We start from the raw sequence: 22,158 nt of genomic DNA, 5'->3' as shown, positions 1-22,158 counted from the left end.
CAGCAGTAATTCAGGAAGATGTTATTATTATGGAGTCCTTTACAAGCCATTGACTGTGCTTGCAGGGATAAACACTAAACTCCTAAGCAAGAAGCTTATCAGCAACTTCTGCAACCTCAAAAGAATGGCTGTACAAAGGAATCAGCAAAAAAGACCACCCAGTAGTCATCTCCATGGTCTGCAGCTCTAGCTACAGGTCGGTATAGGTACAGTACCTGAGCTTTGTTAAGTACCTCTTCATACACTGCCTGGAACCGACTTTTTAATAAAATCTCATGAACGATTACTTCTGTTAGCTGGCCAAACAAGATGGGACCATGGATAAAGCATATGCTTTAGAGACTGTTCTTGTTGCACACTGGACTATGCTAAATTTGGGTAGAGAGACTAACGTGACATGGAATTACATAAACAAAGTGAGATTGCTGAACATATTTAAGTATGTAGGTATCAGTGATGTGTGAGTATTCAGTGCTTACTCAAGACTTTTTGGCAATCTCTTTAAAAATATGAGTGAGATTTACATGTGTTTTACATGAAAAAAAACAGATTCTTAAGGTGTGATCTAAGTCAGAATTATATGTCTCCCAAGACTTTTCATAAAAATAACACCAGGAGCTTGAAATTTTAGAAAAGTAAGAATCTTTATGTCCTGCTTTTAAGGGATTTTTGTATTTTGTGATTTTGTATTTGTGATTTTGCTTCCCCTAAGCATGTTTTTTGTAAGACGAGTGGCAAGCAAGATTAAGTTTTCTGACTAAGGAGAAAGCTAAGAGTGCAAGAGAGAGGTGCCTGTGGCTGCCAGGGCAGCACAAGGCTGGTGGAGCTAGAAGTGGGGGAAACCAGCATGGTGATGCAGATGTCCTGCTTATTGGTATACTGTGTGCCATTTCAAAATCACGAAGGATATTTTTTAAAGAAGAAAGTGTGCTACTTTTTAGTTACCTCAGATCTTTACTTTTTTCACTAACCAGTCAGTATTTTTATACTCTTAGGTTTATTTTTTTTACCTGCATGAAGTTCCTTCTCCATTGACAATCAGGCAAAAGTTTCATGTAAAAGAAGCACGTGTCTGAGAAGCAACATACAGAACAATGCCCTTCTTTCCAATTTGTTGTCTGTCTTTTCCTTCAATGTGAACAGCGTTATGGATGGGAAATGCGATTAAAGAACAGTACCAATTACTATGCAATACTTACTTGCTGCCTCTATGAATTTGGAATAGGTGTCATAGGTGATCACGGGAATCGGTAAGTCTCTGAAATATAGCTTCAGCGCTCCAGTAATAATGTTTATGTCTGGATAAATACTGGCAGAAATATCAGCCTTGTCACCATCTAGAAGAGGAAGAAGAAATCTTTTTGAAAACAGTCTCATTCTGACTGAAGCAAGACAAGGTTTCTAATTCAGATTTACCATGTCCAACCTGACAAGAAAAAAAACAACCTGAAAGCATTTGGAAGGCTTAAATGAGAATATATTGCTTATATTGCTACCAACTTCACAGTGGATGAATGAGAAATGGTGGTTTCCATATCATTTTCTAAATAATTTATTTGCTGACATCTTTTGGTGAGGCTGGTGGTTGCAATGACAATATCTGCAGCATAGCATCTCACATATGATGTTTAATGTTGGATAAAAAAGGCATGTTAATAATACATTTGTTGAATTTGGCCAATTTGTTAATTGTTGAAATTAAGCTATAATAGCTTATCTCGCTGTTGCATTTTGTATCCACAGAACAATGCACAGGAGTATAAATCCCTATTTTTATTTGCATTTGGGGAAACAGAGGCACGGAGAAATAACATAAATTTCCCATGTCCCCAGGAGACTAGTAGCAAAAATCAGAGCAAACATCCAAATCTTTTCAGTCTTGCACCAATCTATCTATGCTGATTACCTAGTCAGAAAGCCTTCTTATTTTCTGGATGCCTTCTAATGTCTTTGTACTTGAATTATTTATTTGTAGCAAAGATTTGAATTTAAATAGACATGCTATGGCATTTAGCTACACGATTTATTCTCAAACGTGGATTGCAATTTGTTAAATGAATATGGATAGTTGTAACGGATGAACAACTAAATAGATGAATTATGCAACTTTAATGACGTACTCCCCCCCCCCCCAATACATTGTAACAGCTACCCAAAACTCCATTATGGACCTCTTTTAATCACAAGTTTAAAATTTCCAATTGCTGCTGGTCAGCAAAATGAGCAACACATGGCTCGCAATGACTGAAATTACAAGAACTACCAGCAAGGATGAATCAATATTATTTTCAAGTTCAAATGACTATGTCTGTTCTGTACTATCTAGTACCTTAACACCCATGTGCTTCCCCACTCTGAGAAATTTGGGTATCCTTCCCTCCCTGGAGGACGTGTGTCCATTCCCTTCTCTGGGCCTCTTCCTTGGTGGTCTTAAGCAGAAAGACGGGATAGGGTGGTGGTCAAGCAGGGACTGATGCTGTCTGTATTTAATCCCTAATTTCAGCTCAGGCTACTTCGAGATAAGTTAAACCTTTTAGCCTTTCAAGTGAGGATAACAGCACTTCCCTCACAGAAGGCAGTGAAGATAAAGCCAGTAAAAACTTGGGACCACACGATGACTGGGGCCATGCAAGGTTAGGCTTGCTTGAGCAGTGGAAGTGAGTTCGCTTGTGTCTGCCAGGAGGTGCAAGAACAAGCTTGGACTGTTTACCACCGAGGCGCTGACACACTGAAAATCCATTGCCTTTCTTGTCCCACAGTAGCTGGTGCTTGTAGACATACCCTGATGTAGACAGATGAGGGGTTGTGCTTGATACACTGCTTCTAAGATGGTGATAAAGGCTTTCACAGCAGAATAAAGCAGTTTATATTGATTGTAGACATTTTATACAAACCTATGGCATTAATCTTGAAGGAACATGTCCTGTCCAATGTATGCACATAATTCTCATTAAGACTAATAGCCCTACATGTTCTCATCAAGAGGAGATTATATGCTTAAGTGTTTAAAACAAGCAGCCTTTCTTGATGCGGCTGAGCAGTCTGAATACATCCATCAGCATTTAATTTAATACAGCATCAATAACCCCTAGGAGAATGTTTACACTGCCCCAATCTTTTGTTTAATCCACACGCTTCAGGCCCGGTAGCATTAGTCCTATAAAGCTTTGTGTGGAGAGTCCTTTTTAACTGATGGACACCGAGCACTCAAAATGCTCCACTGGAAACAGATACTTTCAAGGAGATAGCAGCTGCATCTGGACAGATATAGCAAAGCAGAGGGTTGCATCTATTATCCAGGTCGCCGGTAGACTAAATGAAAGTGTTATTTATTTAGTACTTTTGCAAAGCAGCCCAGCATGCTTCCTTAAAGGGGCACTTCAGCTAGAGGTACTTCAAACCACAACATACTTCAAGCACACCTCTTATTTACCTGTTGCTCCAGGAAAAATGCGTTAATTCCTGAGTCAAAGATTTTTCTCTTCACTTCAAAGACAAACGTACATCCATTGGAAATGCACTGAAGATTTTTTTTTGAGATTTTTGCTAAGCATAACAATATGTCTGTTACAATAAACCTACACTTCTGCAGTGGGTATTTAGGGGAAGATGTATTTTCCTTTCCTTTAATAGATTTTGGATTGTCTTTCATTTTCAGCCACTGAAGGCCCGTTGGCAGGCTTATTTCTTATATTCACCAATTTCCTGGATTTGTATTTTTATTTAAAAATACTTAAAATTCAAAGCACTACAAAAAGAAAATTCATCCATTTCAGGTAAAGTCATAACACCTATTTTACAGGAGTTCATCTACACCAACACGTTGTATGAACTACATGTATTTTATATGCATTATATGCACCTTCTGCATTACCACAGTTGTCTTTTTAACTCTTCAATACAGTAAATTTCCTCAGATTGTATTTAGCACTTTCAGCATCACTGCAAAGACACTGCACATGATTGAATATATTAATACTATTTTTTTTTTTTTTTTAAAATTAAATATAGGATTACAATCATCCAGTTCATTTAAGCTTAATATACCTAATCATACCCAAAACCCATCATCCCCCTTTCCTTGTTACTTTGACTCTCAACATATTCTGCAGCATGGTGTTGAAGTCTGAACATTTCAAGACTTTTTTTTTTCTGTTCTTCTGAGGTTTCAGTTGACTTTGGATGCACAGAAATACATCATTAGTTTATTAAAGAAGGAAATGGAGTGAGTATTACATTCTCAAAGTCTCAGCTATGTCCTCTGAATACAGAACTACATTTCTAATTAAGTTTCTTTTTTTTTTTTTTGATTTGGAATTTGACAGGTTTTCAGACACAGTAGCAAAGGAGTGTGAATATGAGTTAGGATCCCTTTGAGTACTCATGTAATATTTAACAGCATAATATTTTTAGCAAGTGTATTGTACCAGCCAGTCATACAAACAAGTGGAAGGACAGAATGCATTTATGACAATGGCAGCTCTGTGGTAAAGCACACAATGAGTGTTTTATTGCTGTCAGAGTGCCACAGCTCAACAATGCTCACAGAGAGCAACTGTTGTTATACAGCACCAACATTCACAAGAATAAATCCACATTATTCCCCTCCCTCATTCTCATTATGAAAATCACTGAAATGGAACATTGTCGGTGCCTCGGAGAGCCCAACTCTCCCTTACAGCAGGGGTATTTACACCACTTTGGCTCTGTAAGGCAGCCTTTGCTTAGACAAGATAAGGACCAACTTTTCCCAGTTTTAAAAATAACTCTCACAGCTTTACAGCCAAAAATAATATTCCATGGAACGCCATTCTCTTCCTGAGACGTTAACTTTCAAGCCTGACTTTGCTCTTCTGTTCTCACTGTAATTCTTTGGAAGCAACAAGCCAGTGTTTCTTTGACAAGGCTGGAACAATCAGTCATGGGGAGGACTGACTTATGTCTATTGTGCCCCCTCAGCTGCAAATGAAATCAACAGGAGAGGTGCCCTATGGCCGAGTCAGCCCTGTGTGCCCAGTCCATACATCATCCTGTCTTCCCTACCCCATGGCTTGATGAAGAAAAGTTGTGAAAACAGAGAGCTTCACGGCATTATTTGAACTATGCATCCCACATACTCAAATAGCAGGATTTCATTTTTTTTTCTTTCAAAACCACTTATTAAGAGCTGTATTTCCAGAGACGCAATAGCATACTAGAGCATTCAAGCTGGGTGCCCAGGGAGTGGCTCAGATACGAAGGAGAGGGGGAGGTCGGTGATCACAGTGTGCCACTCTGCAACAGCAGGCACCACGCAGTGCCATCCTTCCCATAAATTGCTCAACTTCCATTTTCAAGCTAGCTAAGATGTTTAGCCCTACTTTTATTAGAAGTTTCTTTCAGAGCCTTGCTTTCCGATGGTTAGAAAGTGGCCTCTAAATTGTCAAGCTAAATTTATTCATGGCCAGTGTGTAGCCCCTAGTATCGTGCCTGGATTATCAGTTAGATTAAACTGCTTTCTTCTTTGGTTCATACCTCTGCTCTCAACTTCTGCTTTGACAGCTAGCTATTCCACGCTCTTTTAAAACACATTTACTTTCTGCTATGCAATAAGCTCCAGGACAGGATGTCTGACATAGTGACATGGCCACAGGTACAGCTGCTCCTGTTGCAACACTTATCTTAAGTGCACTTATTAAGCAGAACTGACCAGGAATTTTCCATTTCCCATTTCAGACAAAAAAAATCCTTTTTTTTTTTTTTTTTTTTTTTTTTTGCTACATGGGTGTTAATTTCTTGTAGTGAATGTGGAAACAACAGTTTTGTAAAACTCCCACAAATTTCACTTTCTGGATAGAAAATTAATTTTGAACAAAAACCTCCCAGGCACTCCTGGATGTGGGACTATCACAGCCTGCACCTGGCTCTCAGCTCCCTTCCCTCCCTGCTCTGACACATGCATAAGAGATTTGGGATATTCCATGCCCCTTGGATACTGCATTTCTCGCTGCTCTGGCTCTTAGGGTGACACAGGGGAAGAGGTGCAGAAGAAAGGCTAGGGTCTCATTCTCTCTAAACCTGGATCTGACAGGGAAAACAGCCCTGAGCTGTCAGGTTGAAAATCCTTTGCCAATTTAACTTTCTGTCAGCTGACAACACCTTCTAGCTGTGCAGCCCGCAAGTCAGTTAAAAAATCTATTTTTGTTTTCTTTTAATCCCTTTCTGAAAACAAACAAACAAACAAAAAACAACCCCAAAAATCAACAATAAAAATCCTTCTGCTTTCCATCTAATTTCAAGGAGAAAACATTATCAGAAGTGGAAGGGGAAGTTTTCAGCATCTGGTCTCAGCAACACTGTAGTCATGCATTATCATAGCAAGCATTTGTGCGCTGTTCCACTGCTTTTAGCATTATTCATGGCAACATGACAATTCTCTTCTTTCTTATCCCTCTTCCTTTGTGAGATTGTTAATAGATAATGAAGACATAGTTTTTTATTAATTTATGGCCAGTGGTCTTCTCCACAGCTTGTGTATGCAAACTCAGTTCTTGCTTTCTCTGCTTCCATGTTTATCCATACTTTTTTCCTTTGGAAATCTGATACTGCCAGTGACTTTATTCTTCCTGTTTGTAGATGCTGCCTTTTCCAGTAAATCACACTTTCTTCCTTGCTGCGGGTCAAAATCAAGTGCGGATTGCCACCAGATTATGACAGGAACATCAGCAACAATAACAGGATACTCCGTAAAACTGAGCTGACTCCCATGGTTAGAGCATTTACAAAGGAACTACATCAGCTGCAGTATGCAAGTCATCCTCAGACATAAATTTCTGTCTGCTTTCTTTAAACTCTTCCCTCCTTAACATGTACTTCTCTTCTCAAGCATCCAACACATTTTTGTATTGCTTTCTTAAAGGATGTTTGAGAATAACATGACAACAGTCACTGGAAATTCCCACTTACATAGCTGGACTTTTTGCCAGTGAAGTCTGCATGACAAACTGTCCCCAGACAAAGAAGTATTCAGGCACAGTAAGTGTGGTATGTGCCAGGCCCTGAGGTCACCCAGAGACCTTGTTGGCCCTGACCAGTCTCACCTGAAGCCTTCTCCTACGTCTCCCGCCCATCTCAGGCCCTGCCTGAGCAACAACATTCCTGTCCCCAGCTGCATCACGGCTTGTGTCTGGCCATGCACCCTGATGAATCATGGACTGACTTCCTAGCCTGTGCCTGGACCTACCATGCCACCAGGCATGTGCCCAGTGAGGTGGACGTGGGGCGAAGCCTCTCACGGGCTGTGCAGGCACAGAAATGGCAATCACATGCACAGTGGTTGGGGTGCTTTCTGCAAGGCTGCATGAGGAATGAGCGCTCAGTTGCAGTTCCTGGTTCTTAAACCCATAAATGTTATCATGTTATAAAGCACCGAGTATGCTAAAGATAGGATCAAGAACTTTCCCCGGCACTACCTAGGCTCATGCTTGAACTTGGAGCCCAGGCTGTTCTGCTGGGTTGAGCAATCATCCAATCCCCTGAGCACTTAGCCTTCTGCCTACCTTTACTTACTGACTGTTCAGTTATTCTTTCCAACTATGAAATATAATTTCTTCTTATGAAGAGTACAACAGATTAATATAAGAAATCAGAAAAGACAGGCTGCTTTCCATACTTCTGCTTTTATACGTCTCATTACCATGATACCCATATAAGTACAAAAGAACTGAAGAGTCCTAGATTTGAAAGGTTAGATAAAAATTGTACAGAATTTTAAAATGTACCTCGATCAAAGGCCATTTTCACATCTTCAATGTGCTCAGTGAAGCCTGACACTCTATAGAGGCCCTCAGATTTCAATCCTGAAACAAAAAGTTCTTGGTTAACTTTGCTTCAATAACTAACAGGTTAAAAAGCAACAGGCTCATAAGCAACAAAGCAAGAACAATGGTATGTTGGATAAATGCAGCAAACTATTGTTATAACATGAAACTCTGGAGCATTTAAGGAATATTCAAGGTAATTTTAAATTGTTTTTACAGGATTAAAGATGAGTTTATATTTTCTGATTTTGTTGCACTCAGAAAATAACAGTAGATACACAGTAGGTAATATTGGAAGAAAATATTGCCATTTGTTAATGGTGAAGTATGTGCTATTATAATGATTTACATATTTTATGTGGGTGATTTTCCTGGATTTGTCTCTAATTAATAAAGCCTTAGAGGTTGTCTTTACTATTACTAGTTGCTTAATGATAAATAGCATTGTAAATAAGAGACTGCCTTTCCCTATGAGCACATTTGTTCCCAATGTTGCTGTCAGCCTTTACTTAGATATACATGTAGCTCATACAGGTGATGGATGCTGTTCTCCATGTTGGTACATCCCTTCTGCAGTTCTTTCAGCACAAGAGACCTGCTTTATGCTCTCCCACCCTTACTCTAAGCCAACATAAAACAAAGAGCAGCCCAGCAGAGCAGGCACAGCTAACCACACAGAGTTACACTGATGTTATTTATTTTAATCCCAGAGCTTCTTATTGTGACAATGCAAAGTGCTAACCTACCTACGAGACCCGGTGTGCATTGTCTACTTAAGAATAAAATCAGCGTCTTAGTAGAAAAATTAAGCCCTACAGCAATTAGAGAGAGAAATTTAAACATGTTGAAAAAACAGAGAGTGGGCAGCAGATTTTCTCTTAATCAATAAATGTACAAGTAAGTGATTATATCTCAAATGCAATGTAGCTGACTGCTGTATCATCTCAGTAAAGCTCTTCTGTCTTAGTCCAAGCTATTGTTTGTGTTTGTCCCTGCAATGATGATATAATCCTGGTAGAGCTTTACAGAGCAGTGCAGGGGATTTACTTGTAAATCTTTGATTCATTTCAGGAGATGATGCGTGGCTTTGAAATCCCTTTGGCTACTATCAATGTGTTGCCATGCAGATTACTGTGATGCCATGAACTCAACATTATGAGATTTCTGTGCTAAACCTATGACTAACAAGGAAATTTGGCTTATTGGTCAGCACAATGCACACATTTGTTATCCAAAGCAAAAATATGTGATCATTACTGTCTGGCAGATGTGTTGGAGTAGAGATGGTACTTCTTCAATCTGGCATACCTCTCCATGTAGCAAAAGCCTGTCACAAACTGGAGTTTTGGCTGTGGCAGGCTATCTGAGCCGCAGCATCCCTCAGTCAGTAGGTGAGTGTCATGCAAACGTTCCTACCCTGGGCAGTTTGCAAAACACCACAAAACGCCACAGTCTGTGACCTTGTTTGTCTGAGTCATTTCCAGCCACTTATGTGCTCTTGCCCACAATGTCCTCAAAGGTTATTAATAATGGGCCTGATTTAAACTGATTACTCTGAAATTAGAAGTGTCTGTAGGTATGTTAAAAGAAAATAATGAAAAAAGACACTTAAACATGAACTTAAAGTTCATTTTAAAGTTCACCCCTTTCAAAAGTGTAACATAATACCTGTTTTGACATGTTTTCAGAAAGCATTTCAGTAAATTGCATTATGAAATGTCACGATTTAATTTTACTAGCTGATGCAAAGCAATGTTATCACCTATGCTAAAAAAATCCTTCTCTCATCCTGTCCACAGTGTACACAAACATAATATTCTGTTCTATCTCAACATGTAAATTCAAGTCATCTTCATTTTATCGTGCCTGCTCCGTCCTGAAGCATACAAACCTCTTGCTTCAATCTCTCGGATGCATGAATCCACCACCATTGGCCTCTGGGTATTATGGGCTTTCACCAGTGTGGTCAGATCACAGCAGTAGACTCGCTTTATCCTCTTGAGGTCGGGCTGGCAGTCATTGGGCACATACTTGGAGCACTGCTTATGGACGTTCAGCCCACAGTCTGGAAACAAAGTTGGCCAGGATCATTACTTAATGATAATGCTAAGAGCTTTTGTCTATCAATTAGGTTTCTTAGCACAAGTAAGGGGCATAACTTTCCCATCAGCTGGCAATAGAAAATATCAGATGTTTCCATGCCACCCTCTGCTGACTTTGCTGGCCTCTTGATGTACAACAGTGACAGGACTTGGTGCTGCAGAATTACCAAAGACAAGAAGGCTGAGTACAGAAATACCCTGTAAAAATCTTTTGGTGGGCAAACTGAACTCCAGCAGGGTTGCTAAAAAAGCCGTAAAAGCTCCGAGTGTTCCTCACACCCTGACCTGTTAGGGACAGCCCCTGCCAAGTCTGGGTCAGGTCGCTGCTGGACACTCGGCTCTAGGTGTTGCAGTTGAAAGTGTGGGACTTTAACTTCTTTGTGTTTCAGTTTTGCCTTTTATAAAATTAGCACATTAATGACAGTGTCCTGCTGGCCAGCTTGTGGCTTAGCTACAGACTTAAGGCACAGCACTAAAACTCTGCAGCTCTGTGGGTGAGTGTGCCTCACCTCCTGTTCTGAATCCCTGCAGTTCTGCATTTTGGCTCGTTCTGCTCATCAGTTACAGCCAAACCACCATGGTCTTGTCACTTTGCTGGTGACTAAAGTGACCCCTCTGTTTAGTCTGTGCAACAGTTTGAGCATATAAAATGCTGTGAAAGGCATGGTGTAAACGAGAGTGATTCATATTGTTCTTGGTGTCTTATTCCAGAGTCAACAACTGGTTGCACTGGTGGGTTTCCATTAACTTAAGCATCTCTGCTTGATTTCCACAAATTGAATTTTCCAAATAGGTACAAATGTTCAGACAAATGAATTTATAAGCCTCAATAAAGCAAACACCGCCACCGTGAGTTACATTATCTCACAGAAATGTGGTTCCTGTTTCAATGCTTTTGCAGTCATGCCTATCACCCAGTACCTTTTGGACTAACTCAAAATGCATAGCATCATCACTAGTGAGTTGATTACTGTTTTTTTTTGTTGATTTACTGCCCAAGCTGTTCAAAATGTAAACGTGTTCCTACTACTTGCAACACATTTTAGTATTATTCTCAATAAAATATTAATCGGTCAAAATCAGATCATCACTGCAAACATACCTACACATTTAATGTATCTGAGTTTTTGTGTCTTTCTTCATACCGTTGTTACTGCATATAATACATTATTGTGCAAAATCCAAACGAATGTGAGCAGCTGCACCCAGGACCCTCCTTGTACTGTTCTCAGTGCTGTTCTCCAGGCATGTCAAGTTAAGTCCAAACACATCTGTCTACTTAGAGTTAAATGCTGATAATTTAATGAGGGAGAGTATTATGTTTCATACTGGATAAATAACCCTTTTCATAAGTTTAATATTTTATGCATGTGAACAAACGGCTCTATGTGTTAGTGATGGTCAGTTTTTGGACACTTGTGTTTATGATCAAACAGCATGAAAAGCAAACTGCTATTCATTTTCTTTCCTTTTAAAATGCCCATTCATATTCTTTCTGTTACCATCATTCATCTACAGGCAGAAAAGATATAGCAGGCACTGAAGACACACTTACTAAAACTTAGCATTTCTGAAAGGTATTTTGACCCTTCAAGCCACTTTGTAAATTTTGTGTAACAACCACTTCCTCCAACCTTGAAAGGCAAAGGTCAAGGCAAGTTTGTTTGGTGCCAGTTTGAGTTCAGGAACACCCAGGGGTCAGAGCAGGGAGAGGTAAGGCAGAAACATATTATCGAATTGTTTGGGTTGGAAGGGACCTTAAAGATCACATTCACTTGAGATGTGGAAGGAATTGAAGGTTTGTAGAAAGAAACCCCATTTGCTATACAACAAATATAATTTAACTTGCTGAATTCAAAAGATCATGATGCAATTATTATTGCATTTTTGTGATATGATTATTTTTCATAAGAGAACAGATCTAAAATAATTTAGATGTTATTAAAATGCTAATGCAGTTATAGAGGTTTCAAAAAACAAATCCTCCTGGGAAAATGAAGGTCATGTTTTTTGCTTTCCGTTGAGGTGGGCTTTTTAAAGCTTACAGCAACACATGGTGTTTTTATAGGAAACAAGTGACAGTCTTTTTGCAGACAAGGGTACTTTTTGACAATTGGTGGCAAAAAAAAAGATAAGCTATGAAGTCTGGGTCCTGGCTGGCTCTGCCACTTTCAGTGCTTGTTTCTTAAGACATAAAAACATTCAGGTGAAAACTTAATGACACCATAAAGAACAATTCTTAATGTATGCACCAATGCACATGAATTACCAAGGCACTACTGAATGGATGTCAACTTCAGCAAAGAAGGGCTGATGGATTCATTTCCAAACCAGCCAATGTGGTAAATCACACAGGGCAAAACTTCTAAATGCGGTGTTTCAAAAGCTAGGGTTAATCTTCCAAAGCACATGTAGGCTTTCTTCCAAGTACATTTCACATATTTGTGTAAAATCAGGCTGTCTGGTATACTAAGTGGGAGAGCTGTTGTCCCATTTCTGATAGTTCAGAAGGTGAGATGCTCTTTACCCACCCTATCAAAGACATGCCTTTTCTAACAAAAGATCTGGACTGTGGATGCTACATACATATTATTTCTGTTTAAAACCTGGTGCCTGTACTAGTCTGTGCTTTGTGGGACAAAGAATATGACAGGCAATGACACTGCTGTAATTGGCAACACAGGACTTCTTGGCACATTTTGCAAAGTGACCCCTACTCCTCCCTCTCGCAGGGCATGCAGTCTGGGGTGGGGTGGGATGGATGCCTGAGCACTTCATGAAAAAGACCAGAAGTGTTTGAGGGCTACCTGAACACCTCACTCCCTGAGCGATGAGACCCCACATGAAGTTGGCACAGTATTCACACCAGTGTGGACCTCGAAACGTGTGGACCTGCAATACAAACAAAGGGGGGAAAAAAGAAATGGGGTCATTGGGAGGCAGATGGTCTGACAGATGGAACAACTAAACTGGATAAACAACAGAAGACTCAGTAGGAGTAAATCGTTAGCACACAGTGCCCACATCTTTCCCAAGTCTAGATGAAATAAACCATGGGAACAGAAATTTGCTTTGATCTCAAAGTTTATCTTTCAATAGGCTTAACATAACAGAGAACTGGGCTGCGTACGACATTAAAAACAAATAATTTTTGCTAGCTGACATTTTAGTTCTAGTAGAGGGAAAGAAACCAGGTTCACTAGTCAGAGGAGAAAAAAAGTAAAACTAATAATGAACTGTATAGTCAATGCTTCTATTTGACTAGGTCAAACCAAACAGGCACTTTTCTGAGATTCAAACATTCTTCAAGAGATTATTTGAAAGAAAGGGAAATGAAGTGACAGAAAATCCCTATAAATGTGCCCAATTTTGATTTCCCACAAAGCTGTGTACCCACAGATCTAGTGCAAAACCGATGCACTCAATTATTAAGCACACTGATGATGCCGTTACCTGTGCATCCGTGTGCAACAACACTGACCACAACTCAAGGTGACTGTTACAAACTTGCATTGGAGATGATAAGGAATGACTTGTGCACTCATTCCAGGTGGTAGTTCAGTAAAGATCTGATTTTGCCCATCTAAGTCCATTGGTAATGTAAGCAAACTATACCCTTCCCCGCTGTAGTATGTAAATTGGACTCACATAGGCAAAAGATGGGACAGGGCCCTTTCTTGGTACATTAAATGTCATTTTGCTGCAGTCTGCACATCAGTAAATAAGAAGAAATAAAGTGACCTGGATACTGAGAGAACACACTGGCTCCTAAGCCATGTTTTACACACAACTGCTGCTTCCTCAACCTCATTTACAAAGGCTACAATGGAAAAGCTTTTTGTTTAAGATGTGTGCTCTGGTAAAGTAAGCATTTCACTTTCATTGAAAAGAAGAATAAATAGTGAGGCCTATGCCTGTGTGAATGGACATGGTACGAGCCAGTTCTGGCCAGAGACTTAATTGAGGTTAGCAAAACATAAATCATGCACGCTCAGGCTGCTGATGCTTCCTTTTCCTTCTGACGTGTTGGTGTTTACCGATGGGGCAGATTGCTGACAGGCCGCTTCCGCCCTTTGGGATGGGGAAAGTTGCTCTTGACTTTACTTCGTAGAGTAAGAAATAGCTGTTGTCCTTTTCAAATAAACTCTGTAAACTTTTAAGGCAAGCGTTTAGCTCACTAATGTTTTAGCCCCATTTGGCTGCAGGATCACATGTAAACAAGTCTGTACTCTTGAGAGGGAAGATTAAGTACTGTGATTTTAGCATGGACCCCTCTTTCTCATTTAGTGATAAAAATGTGACATTTTTACTTTAAAGAGCCACAAATTACTTCTGACCAATTACCCACAGTCAATTCTTCCTTCCTTTTGATAGGTCTGAAGGGTCTCAGCTAGAAAATCTGACTGGGTCAAATTTTCTAAAATATTGTTTCACCTCTCAGTAAAATGTTTATCTCTGGGAAACAATGCCTTGCAATAGAGTTTAAGATTTATCATATATACACATACACTTCTTGCTCGTTTAATATTTTATTTTAAATGGGAATACCATAAAATTTCAGGCAAGGCAGCACTTAACACCAGCTGATGCCCTGAGTTTCAGGCGTATGTTTTGTGTGACCTTCAGTTTATACAAAACTACAGACGAAATGAATTATGCCTCCATCTTTACCATTTTTAGACTGATAACCACATAATTAGTAGGTCTGCACCTGCATTTAATTGTGGGTGAGAATTGTCTGCTATGGGAAGACAGCTATCTGCCTCTTCTGCTTTGTGGTGGTTTACAAAGGCTAACCTTGCGAGAAGTGGCTGTAAAAGCTCACTCGCTATTTTAAAAACTGCACCATTTCCATTCTGCATGAAGTACATCTCAGTTGCTAGGATATTTGGGGCCTACTTGCTCACTTTACATAAAGCTTATTTCAGCTGATCTCGCTGTAGCGTATTTAGAAAAATGGTAGCTGATTATTCCTTGATCTCTCCAGTCATTAATGGGAAATAGTCCTCAGTGCTCACTCAGAAGCACCTATCACTCCATCTGAGAAGTGCTGACCATGCACCCGGCCCTTGTTTTCTTCAGATTGGTGGTCCTCAAAGGGCTAGCTCTAATTTATGCATTCACTTTAATTTTTCACGGCTCTGCATTTTTGCTCAAATGTGAAGTTCCCAACTGAAACACCCTGAGAAGAAACTAGTCCTGCTGATTTCTGGTCAGGCCAAAACAGGGAAATACTTGCTTCCTCCAACTGAAGAAAGGAGACCTTGAGAAGTTTCTAGATGAAGGTGCAAAAATCTCCTAAGATACAAGGAACTTTTTGAAGTCTTTTATTGTCTTGTTGTTAATTTTTACCAAAATAGTGAAGGAAGTCTGCCCTTCCGAACACAACACTTGAACTCAGCTCAAAGCATACAGCACTTTCAAGTGGTAAATGGGAATTTTGCCTGCAAGACTGATCTGATCTCTGTTTTAAACAAGGAGAGGTAAGAGCAGGTCTCAGAGTTTTCAGATGGGTTTTTAGGTTTTGCTCCATCCTTTGTAATTGCATCATTACAAATCTACTGGGCTTAGATTTTTGAAAAAATGATCAAGATTTATTTATTGTCCCCATCCCGTTCTGCCCAGAGTTCTCTGTGTATATATGACATAGCTTTGGGCTCATTTTGTTATAGTCTACAAACAATTCCAACTGATAACAATAATTTACAGGGAAGTATTTATTCATATAAGCCAAATGTGGGACATTTCAGACTATACACCATACTTGTATTGTTCCATCTTTTTATTTATTTTCTTTCCACGTTGACTAACTCCTTCTAACTTCTTCACTCTGTTTCATTTCCACCTCAATGCCATTCAACAAAAAGTTGTTTCTTACATTCACCCTCTTTTCTCTGCTGGCCACCCTTGGGTTGTCAACCAGTATTCCCCTGTGTGTCAGTTACTATTGCCTTCCTCTGCTCCCACTTTCATCCTTCAGTCCTCTGGTGTCCCTGTTTCCAAATGGAAGAGCTCCCCCCATGGGCACAATCTATGTCAGTACGTCTGAGTCTGTGCCTGGAGTTTTACATGAGCTGTCTTCACAGAGGGAGAAACTAAGACCAAAGTGAAGGAGTTCCAGTGTAGTGACAAGACAAAATGATCCCTTCAGAAATATTACACAAACAAACTAAAAATCGCCTTGGGTTGAAATGCATGTTTTAATAGGAATTATATGGTGCTGCTTCTGAGATTACTTAGTTGTTTAATTGACCGTGCTTGATGACTTTTCTATTTGCGGCCAAAGAAAATGAGAGATTTCCTCAGACTTTCACCTGAGTACATGTGGATTTGTATTTTCCTGCGGACTCCTGCTGATCCAGGGCTGCTTGCAGGGAAGACAAGCTGGCTCCACTGTTATTTTTGTTCAAATACACACACAATCTTCATGATGCCTGTAAAAATGCCTCCCACAAACGCTTTTGTGTCCCAGAAGCAGTGTTTGTCTGCAGTGATTAATGCAAGGGGAAATGTATCCCAGAGCCTCCTTTCTCCCAGCAGAGCTTCTGACTTGCAAGTAATCAGCTGCCTTTACTCTCCAGTAGCAAATCCTGTTGTGGGGTTTGCCCAAGCTATTGTGGCAAACAGGAGCAATATTTGGGTAAAAGCATATTATTCGGTTATATTTGTTCACTTAAAGCAGCACCAAGGCCCTGTCACGAACTCCTAACCTAGAACAAAACAGGTTGAGCATCTCCACACTCCATGCTGCTGCCCTTGGGCACGAGCCTGACACTGTCACGAACTGGTGGGTAAAGCACAAGCCAAAGTCTGCTGGATCCAAATCCTGCCGAAATGCAAGATGACTTTGCAATTCAGCTAGGCTGAAACCCACGTAGTTACAGAAATACCTCTGTGTTTTTCTGAACAGGGCTTCAGAGATTTATTCTCCTTCCTGAATTACGGTATGTCTACACTGGCTTATGCAAAGTTGTCCCGCCAGACAGACGCCAGCTCCAAATCTAAACCCATGTGACTGTGTTGTGTGCTCAGGATGAACCTAGGTTAACAAATCAGACTCAATCTTAAATCTTTTTTTGTGTGTTTGTTTTCCCTGAAATTTGGAAGAGAGTCTGAATAAGGACGCAGGGATGCTTTGGCATAACTTGGTGCCCTCACTCTCCAAACTCCAGTGGTCCTTTTTTAAATTTCTATATTGATTTGGAAAGGCTGGAGGGAGATCCTAGTTGATCTTTTAAGAACTTTGCTGGCAGATGAACAAAAGTCTCATCAGTTTCACTACAATTGTGCCCATCTTTAAGATTTTTCAGGAAGAGAACTAAAAAGCTTCTGTTTGTTCATGAAGAACAGTCTATGACAAGATTCTGATGAACACTGTGACATGTCACCTTTGTCCCTATGAACTGAATGATACAATGCATGTCAGTATTCACCTAAAAACCCAGAAGACAACTCTTTGAATGTCTGAAAAATAGCATTCTCCTACTGAAAAATCCCAGACTGTCATAGCTTGAATGCTGTCAGAAGCCATTAAGAATTTTGCTCCAAAACCCATAAAGCCATTCTTTCTCTTTTAAATAATTTCTTAACATATTTCATAATTAATTTCAGACTGTACTAAAGATAGACTTGAATTTAGCTGTTGTTTAAATCCAAATATTCTACTCTAAGCATTCTATCCACTTTTGTTGAGCAGCTAGACATGTTTTAATATGCTCCTTTAGAAAACTAACTACATTTTCATAGTGAAGATATTTGTTCATTAAGTAAATGTTACACTTTTGACTAACCTTTCCTTATGGACAACATAGTTTTTTAATATTTCTTTCATAAGTATTTTATTTCCTTTACTAGAATAAAACGATTTTCTGCTGTCAGGCTTTTAAATAGATACATATTTTAATCATGTGATTTTCCAGTTAAAACTATGACTCTTTTGAAACAGAAAGGAACAGAGGCTGTACAACAGCTAGATTGTGCAAACGCAAAGTTAACTGGGCACATTTCCAATTATAAATCAAAGCCAAAACAAGGGGAATTTTGAAGAGGAAAGAATGCATGGGTCAAAGTGGAAAAAAGTCTCAGTCATGAGAAAATATTTTCTTGTTAAACTAAAATAGTTTTGATATTAAAATGATAATGAGGGCAAAACCCAGAAAGAATGAAAGATGTTTTAATCAAGCAAGAAAACACAGCATACTTCCCCTATATCCTTCAGTGCTGATCAGTGAGATAAATATTGATTGTTCTGCACACAGGGTCAAGGAGGAGGAATGAGAAGAGGGATGCTATTATTTGCTTTGCTCACTAATATTAAATTATTGATCTACCAACTGCAGCAGAAGCATTGTAGAGGAGAGCAATGCCTTCATGGAAGAATATATAGAAAAAACAGAAGTAAACCTTTTTTTACTAAACCACAAAATCAGTGAAATCATTTTCATCAGTGCTTCTCCTTTTTTTTCACACGCCAGAGATGAATATCAGAAAATTCTCTGCTAATGAGCTGAAATACTCTGACAGTGACCCAGATCAGCATCTTCAAGGAGTATTAAGCAAACTGAGTTTTCAAAGCTGAGATGCTTTCCTTTCTTGTCATGTTACTGCCTCTTATTCCCTCTGTATCCACCCTGATAACCATCAAATCGCAAATTGACAAGATTAGGTACGGTAACTGGCTGGCAAACTCTGGAACGAGCACTGTCCTTTTGGCAACACATTTAAGCCCAAGGTGCCTGAAAGGTCTATTTCCAAAGCTGAGTCACTTCCCTTATTCAGCATGCCAGACACAGCACTTGGAAAAAAAAACTAAAAATCTGATTTTGCATGCATAAGACAGCAATAAAATGATCCAGTTAAACATCCCTGGGCTTGTCCAGCTATTTGCTTTAGTTTGACAAGCAAGTACAAGCTTAGGTCCTATGGCTCGGGGGGGCTCTTAAGAGCATTTCTATAGCATATGGTGCTGGAACAAAAGCTAGGAGACAAAACTACCACTGCACTCTGCCGTATTGTTGGTGAGCACCAGAGCGCTCTCAACTTCTTGAAAGCAGAAAGGGTACAAAATGTTTGCTGTGGCTATGCTGGTGCTAGTGGCTTCTGATAATAGCTGGATTTTGAAAAGGGGCCTTTTTATCGAGTAAAAATGGATACACTTTAAGGTAAAGACAATTACTGCAGAGTACCTTGTTTTTTCTGAACAACAACAAAAAAGAACTGAATCTGGGCAAAAAGAACTAAAATACCAATTAAGTAGTCTAGCAAGTAGCAAAAACATTATTTGGATTAAGTATTTATGTGGAGACATATTAGGAATGCAGTCAGTGGAACTTAAAGTAGAAACAATTTTTTTTTTCAACAGTTATTCTCAGAACTAGTACGAATGGGTGCCTGCAAATCCACAGTTGCAGCAAAAAATAAAACACAAGGCATTGAAACATAACTTTTCAGCCGAAAATAATAGGAAGTCACGCTTACCTTAAAATTGTGTGCTTTTTCATAGTTGAAATGGTTGTCATTTTGAGTTAAGGCTGCTCTCCTGACCAAGGAGGTGATCTGCGAATAGGCAAAGAGTTTCAGAGGTTGCCACAGAAGTGCCCCCTTGACTCCCACCTTCACCCCCAGGGCCACAGCCAGGAGCTCTTGGCGCTTCCTTCCTCGCTTCGACTTGTGAACAACGGCACAGCTTTTCTCATTTTCCAGCCACAGATCCTCCGAGAACATCGTGCTCGGGTCCCAGATCTTTTCCCTGTCTTCCCTGGTGCCTGGCAGGCTCGCTGCCGTCAGTACAGCACAGTTTGTCCAACTGCTTCTGATGTTAGACAGCAGATTTGAAGCAGCTGCAGCCCATTCTGCCGAGACCTCTGGCATGTGACTCGAATGGGCCGGCTTGTGGGACGGAAGGAGCTTCTGCATCTGAATAAGTAACGGCCTGTGCCGTGCTATTTCTGAAGGCAGATGTGCGTCTGAAACAATAGCTCGAATTCATGCACCGAGCCCCCCCTTCCCTCCCTCCCTCCTCAGGCAGTGGGATCCAGAGAGGTGCTGCCGAAATACCGGCCGGGGGCACGGCTTTATGGCTTCACGCCCAAACGCCTTCCAAGGGGAAGATCGCTGCTGCTCTGCAGCCTGTTGGAAATGAACAAACAAACAAAAAAGCCCCGGAGAAGCCCACACAACTGAATCCGATGCTGCATCCAATTACACTCGGAGATTTATAAGCCAGCAGCCTGCATGCCAGCAGATTAAGCCCTTAAAACCATGATGATTGTTTAATCTTACGGGGCTAAAAATCTCTTCTTTCTTTCATATCCTCTACAAGGGGGAAATCCAGCACTTTGATGTCATGTTTTAAATCAGAATATTTTGTGAGAGCGTGCTTAGTAGTATGGAGCGATCTCACTGTCAGAGAAAGTTGGAAATTCAGCTGGGGGGGATACAGGCTAGGAAACCCTGAAACCTCATGCGGTGTTTAAGTGTGGACAGGCAAATTCAGGCAGCTGTAGGAAGTCCATGGACACAACCCTGTTTGCAGAACAGTACCTGCAAGGTAGAAAGAGCTGTTGTCCTTCACTCTGCTTGCATACATATATAGACTGGGGAGGGGAAGGGACTTTACAGCTCTGTGACAGCAGAGATCTGAAGCCTAACCAGCCTGTACTACAGTTTGCAGTGCTACTTTAGGCACCTTAGTTCTTTACAGGTAGGTACATCCCCTCCCCAGGACACAGAAGACATGTGACATCAAGCATCCCCTGGGCAGCAATTTCAGCCCTTCCTTTCCCTCCCTCCATCTCCTCTCTCCTGCTCCTTTAGTGAACATGCCCACCCTCCAACCATGAGAGAAGGACAACATTTAAGGGAAGATGTAATTCTCTGAGGTGTGTCTAATGTTTGATATGCTGAGGCAGAGCAAACCAGGGTTTGCCAGTGCTCCTGGGAAAACTGCTTCCCTGAGCTAGAGACACTAAAGACCACATCAACCTTTTACAGTCTGCCTCACTTCAACCTACCCAGAATACACGTGAAATTAAAGTGTTTAATTTACTCATGTTAACTTGTGAAGTTGAACTTGCGTCTTTTTTTTTTTTTTTTCTTTTTTCTTTTTTTTCAGTCTGCTTTTACCTCAGGCTGAAAAGTCGGAAGGTTCATCTAATTCACTAAAACCTCCACACTATAGATTGCCTGCTCTTAGAAAGGATGCTTTCTTGATTTGAAAGCCCATGGGGACAGATGGTCGGCTGTTGGTAACATCAGGCTGTGCAATTTCATATAGTGCCCTACTTAGGGTTTTCAAGAAGTTCTGCAACCAGCAAAATCAGATTTTCAGCTACAAAATGATGCACCTATTTCTATGTACAACATAATTCCTTTCTTTGCTGGGTAACTTAAAGCACTCCTTTTTATGAGCTATCATATTGCAAAGCTTCTGCTGCCCTATAGGCAGGATTTCCAGACAGCCTTGCTACTCCTGGAGCAGTTGCTGCTTGCCCAGCCTTTCCCCAGCACATGGCACTGTTATCTGACCACCAGCGACAAGCGGCAGTGATGTATGTATTAATATTGCTCTGCCTGGAGGAAATCCCTGCTGCTCTTCCATATGTCCTCCCGCTAGTAAGTCCTGATTTCTGCCAGCTCAGGACCTTTATCTGCTTTCTAGCAGATGAAGACAGACTATTCTCCCCCAGATCCCTTTCAGTGTACTTCCAGACATGAAGAGCTCTGGTTTGAGGGACATCCTGACAACCCCTCGTACCCAGAGGTAATGGCTTCAATAAGGGTTATCAGGAAAGAAACTTCAGAGCAGCTTGAAGTTCTCATCACACCACTGTTGCTGTTCTCAGTACCATTTTAAATGTGTTTATGTTCATCTGTAAAAAAGAAAAGCCAACTAGCTCTGAGTTTCCAGACACCTCTGGAGCTACAGCACCTAAATCCCCAAAAATATATTAGTGACTTTTGCTCTGACTTCCAGGATAACAGATCCAAAGTCACAGAGAGGTCAGTTGCCTAATGATGCTCTAATATTTGTATTTATGTCACTGGACTGATAAAAATCCCATTATATAACCAATATTTTTTACATAACATTGCAGATTGGATACTCAAGCATCAGGCTTACGATGATACGTCTTAGAATTACACTATTTTTGGAATATCAGAGTGTCATCTTAGGATCAAACACGCAGTACTGTATTTAATGGAAACTCTGACTGTTTGCATAGAAGCATTAAACTTAATTGACTTGGAGGCGGAAA

The 22,158-nt window shown here is 40.3% G+C and overlaps 1 protein-coding gene across 1 annotated transcript in view; it reads right to left on the bottom strand.

Annotated features, from left to right (window-relative positions):
- Positions 1–22,158, bottom strand: part of CHN2 (chimerin 2) — a 163,898-nt gene that overhangs the window by 5,721 nt on the left and 136,019 nt on the right. Inside the window, exons 7-11 of the mRNA XM_084511120.1 lie at positions 19,379–19,456; positions 12,709–12,793; positions 9,691–9,864; positions 7,761–7,838; positions 1,200–1,337 (exon numbers count right to left, since the gene is read on the bottom strand). Coding sequence (XP_084367246.1) covers positions 1,200–1,337; positions 7,761–7,838; positions 9,691–9,864; positions 12,709–12,793; positions 19,379–19,456 — 553 coding nt within the window. The remainder of the gene's footprint in view (positions 1–1,199; positions 1,338–7,760; positions 7,839–9,690; positions 9,865–12,708; positions 12,794–19,378; positions 19,457–22,158) is intronic.

The sequence above is a fragment of the Aythya ferina genome (genome assembly GCF_964211825.1).
Source record: "Aythya ferina genome assembly, chromosome: 2".
Classification (NCBI taxonomy): Eukaryota; Metazoa; Chordata; class Aves; order Anseriformes; family Anatidae; genus Aythya; species Aythya ferina.
This window is presented reverse-complemented; position numbering and strand designations above follow the sequence as displayed.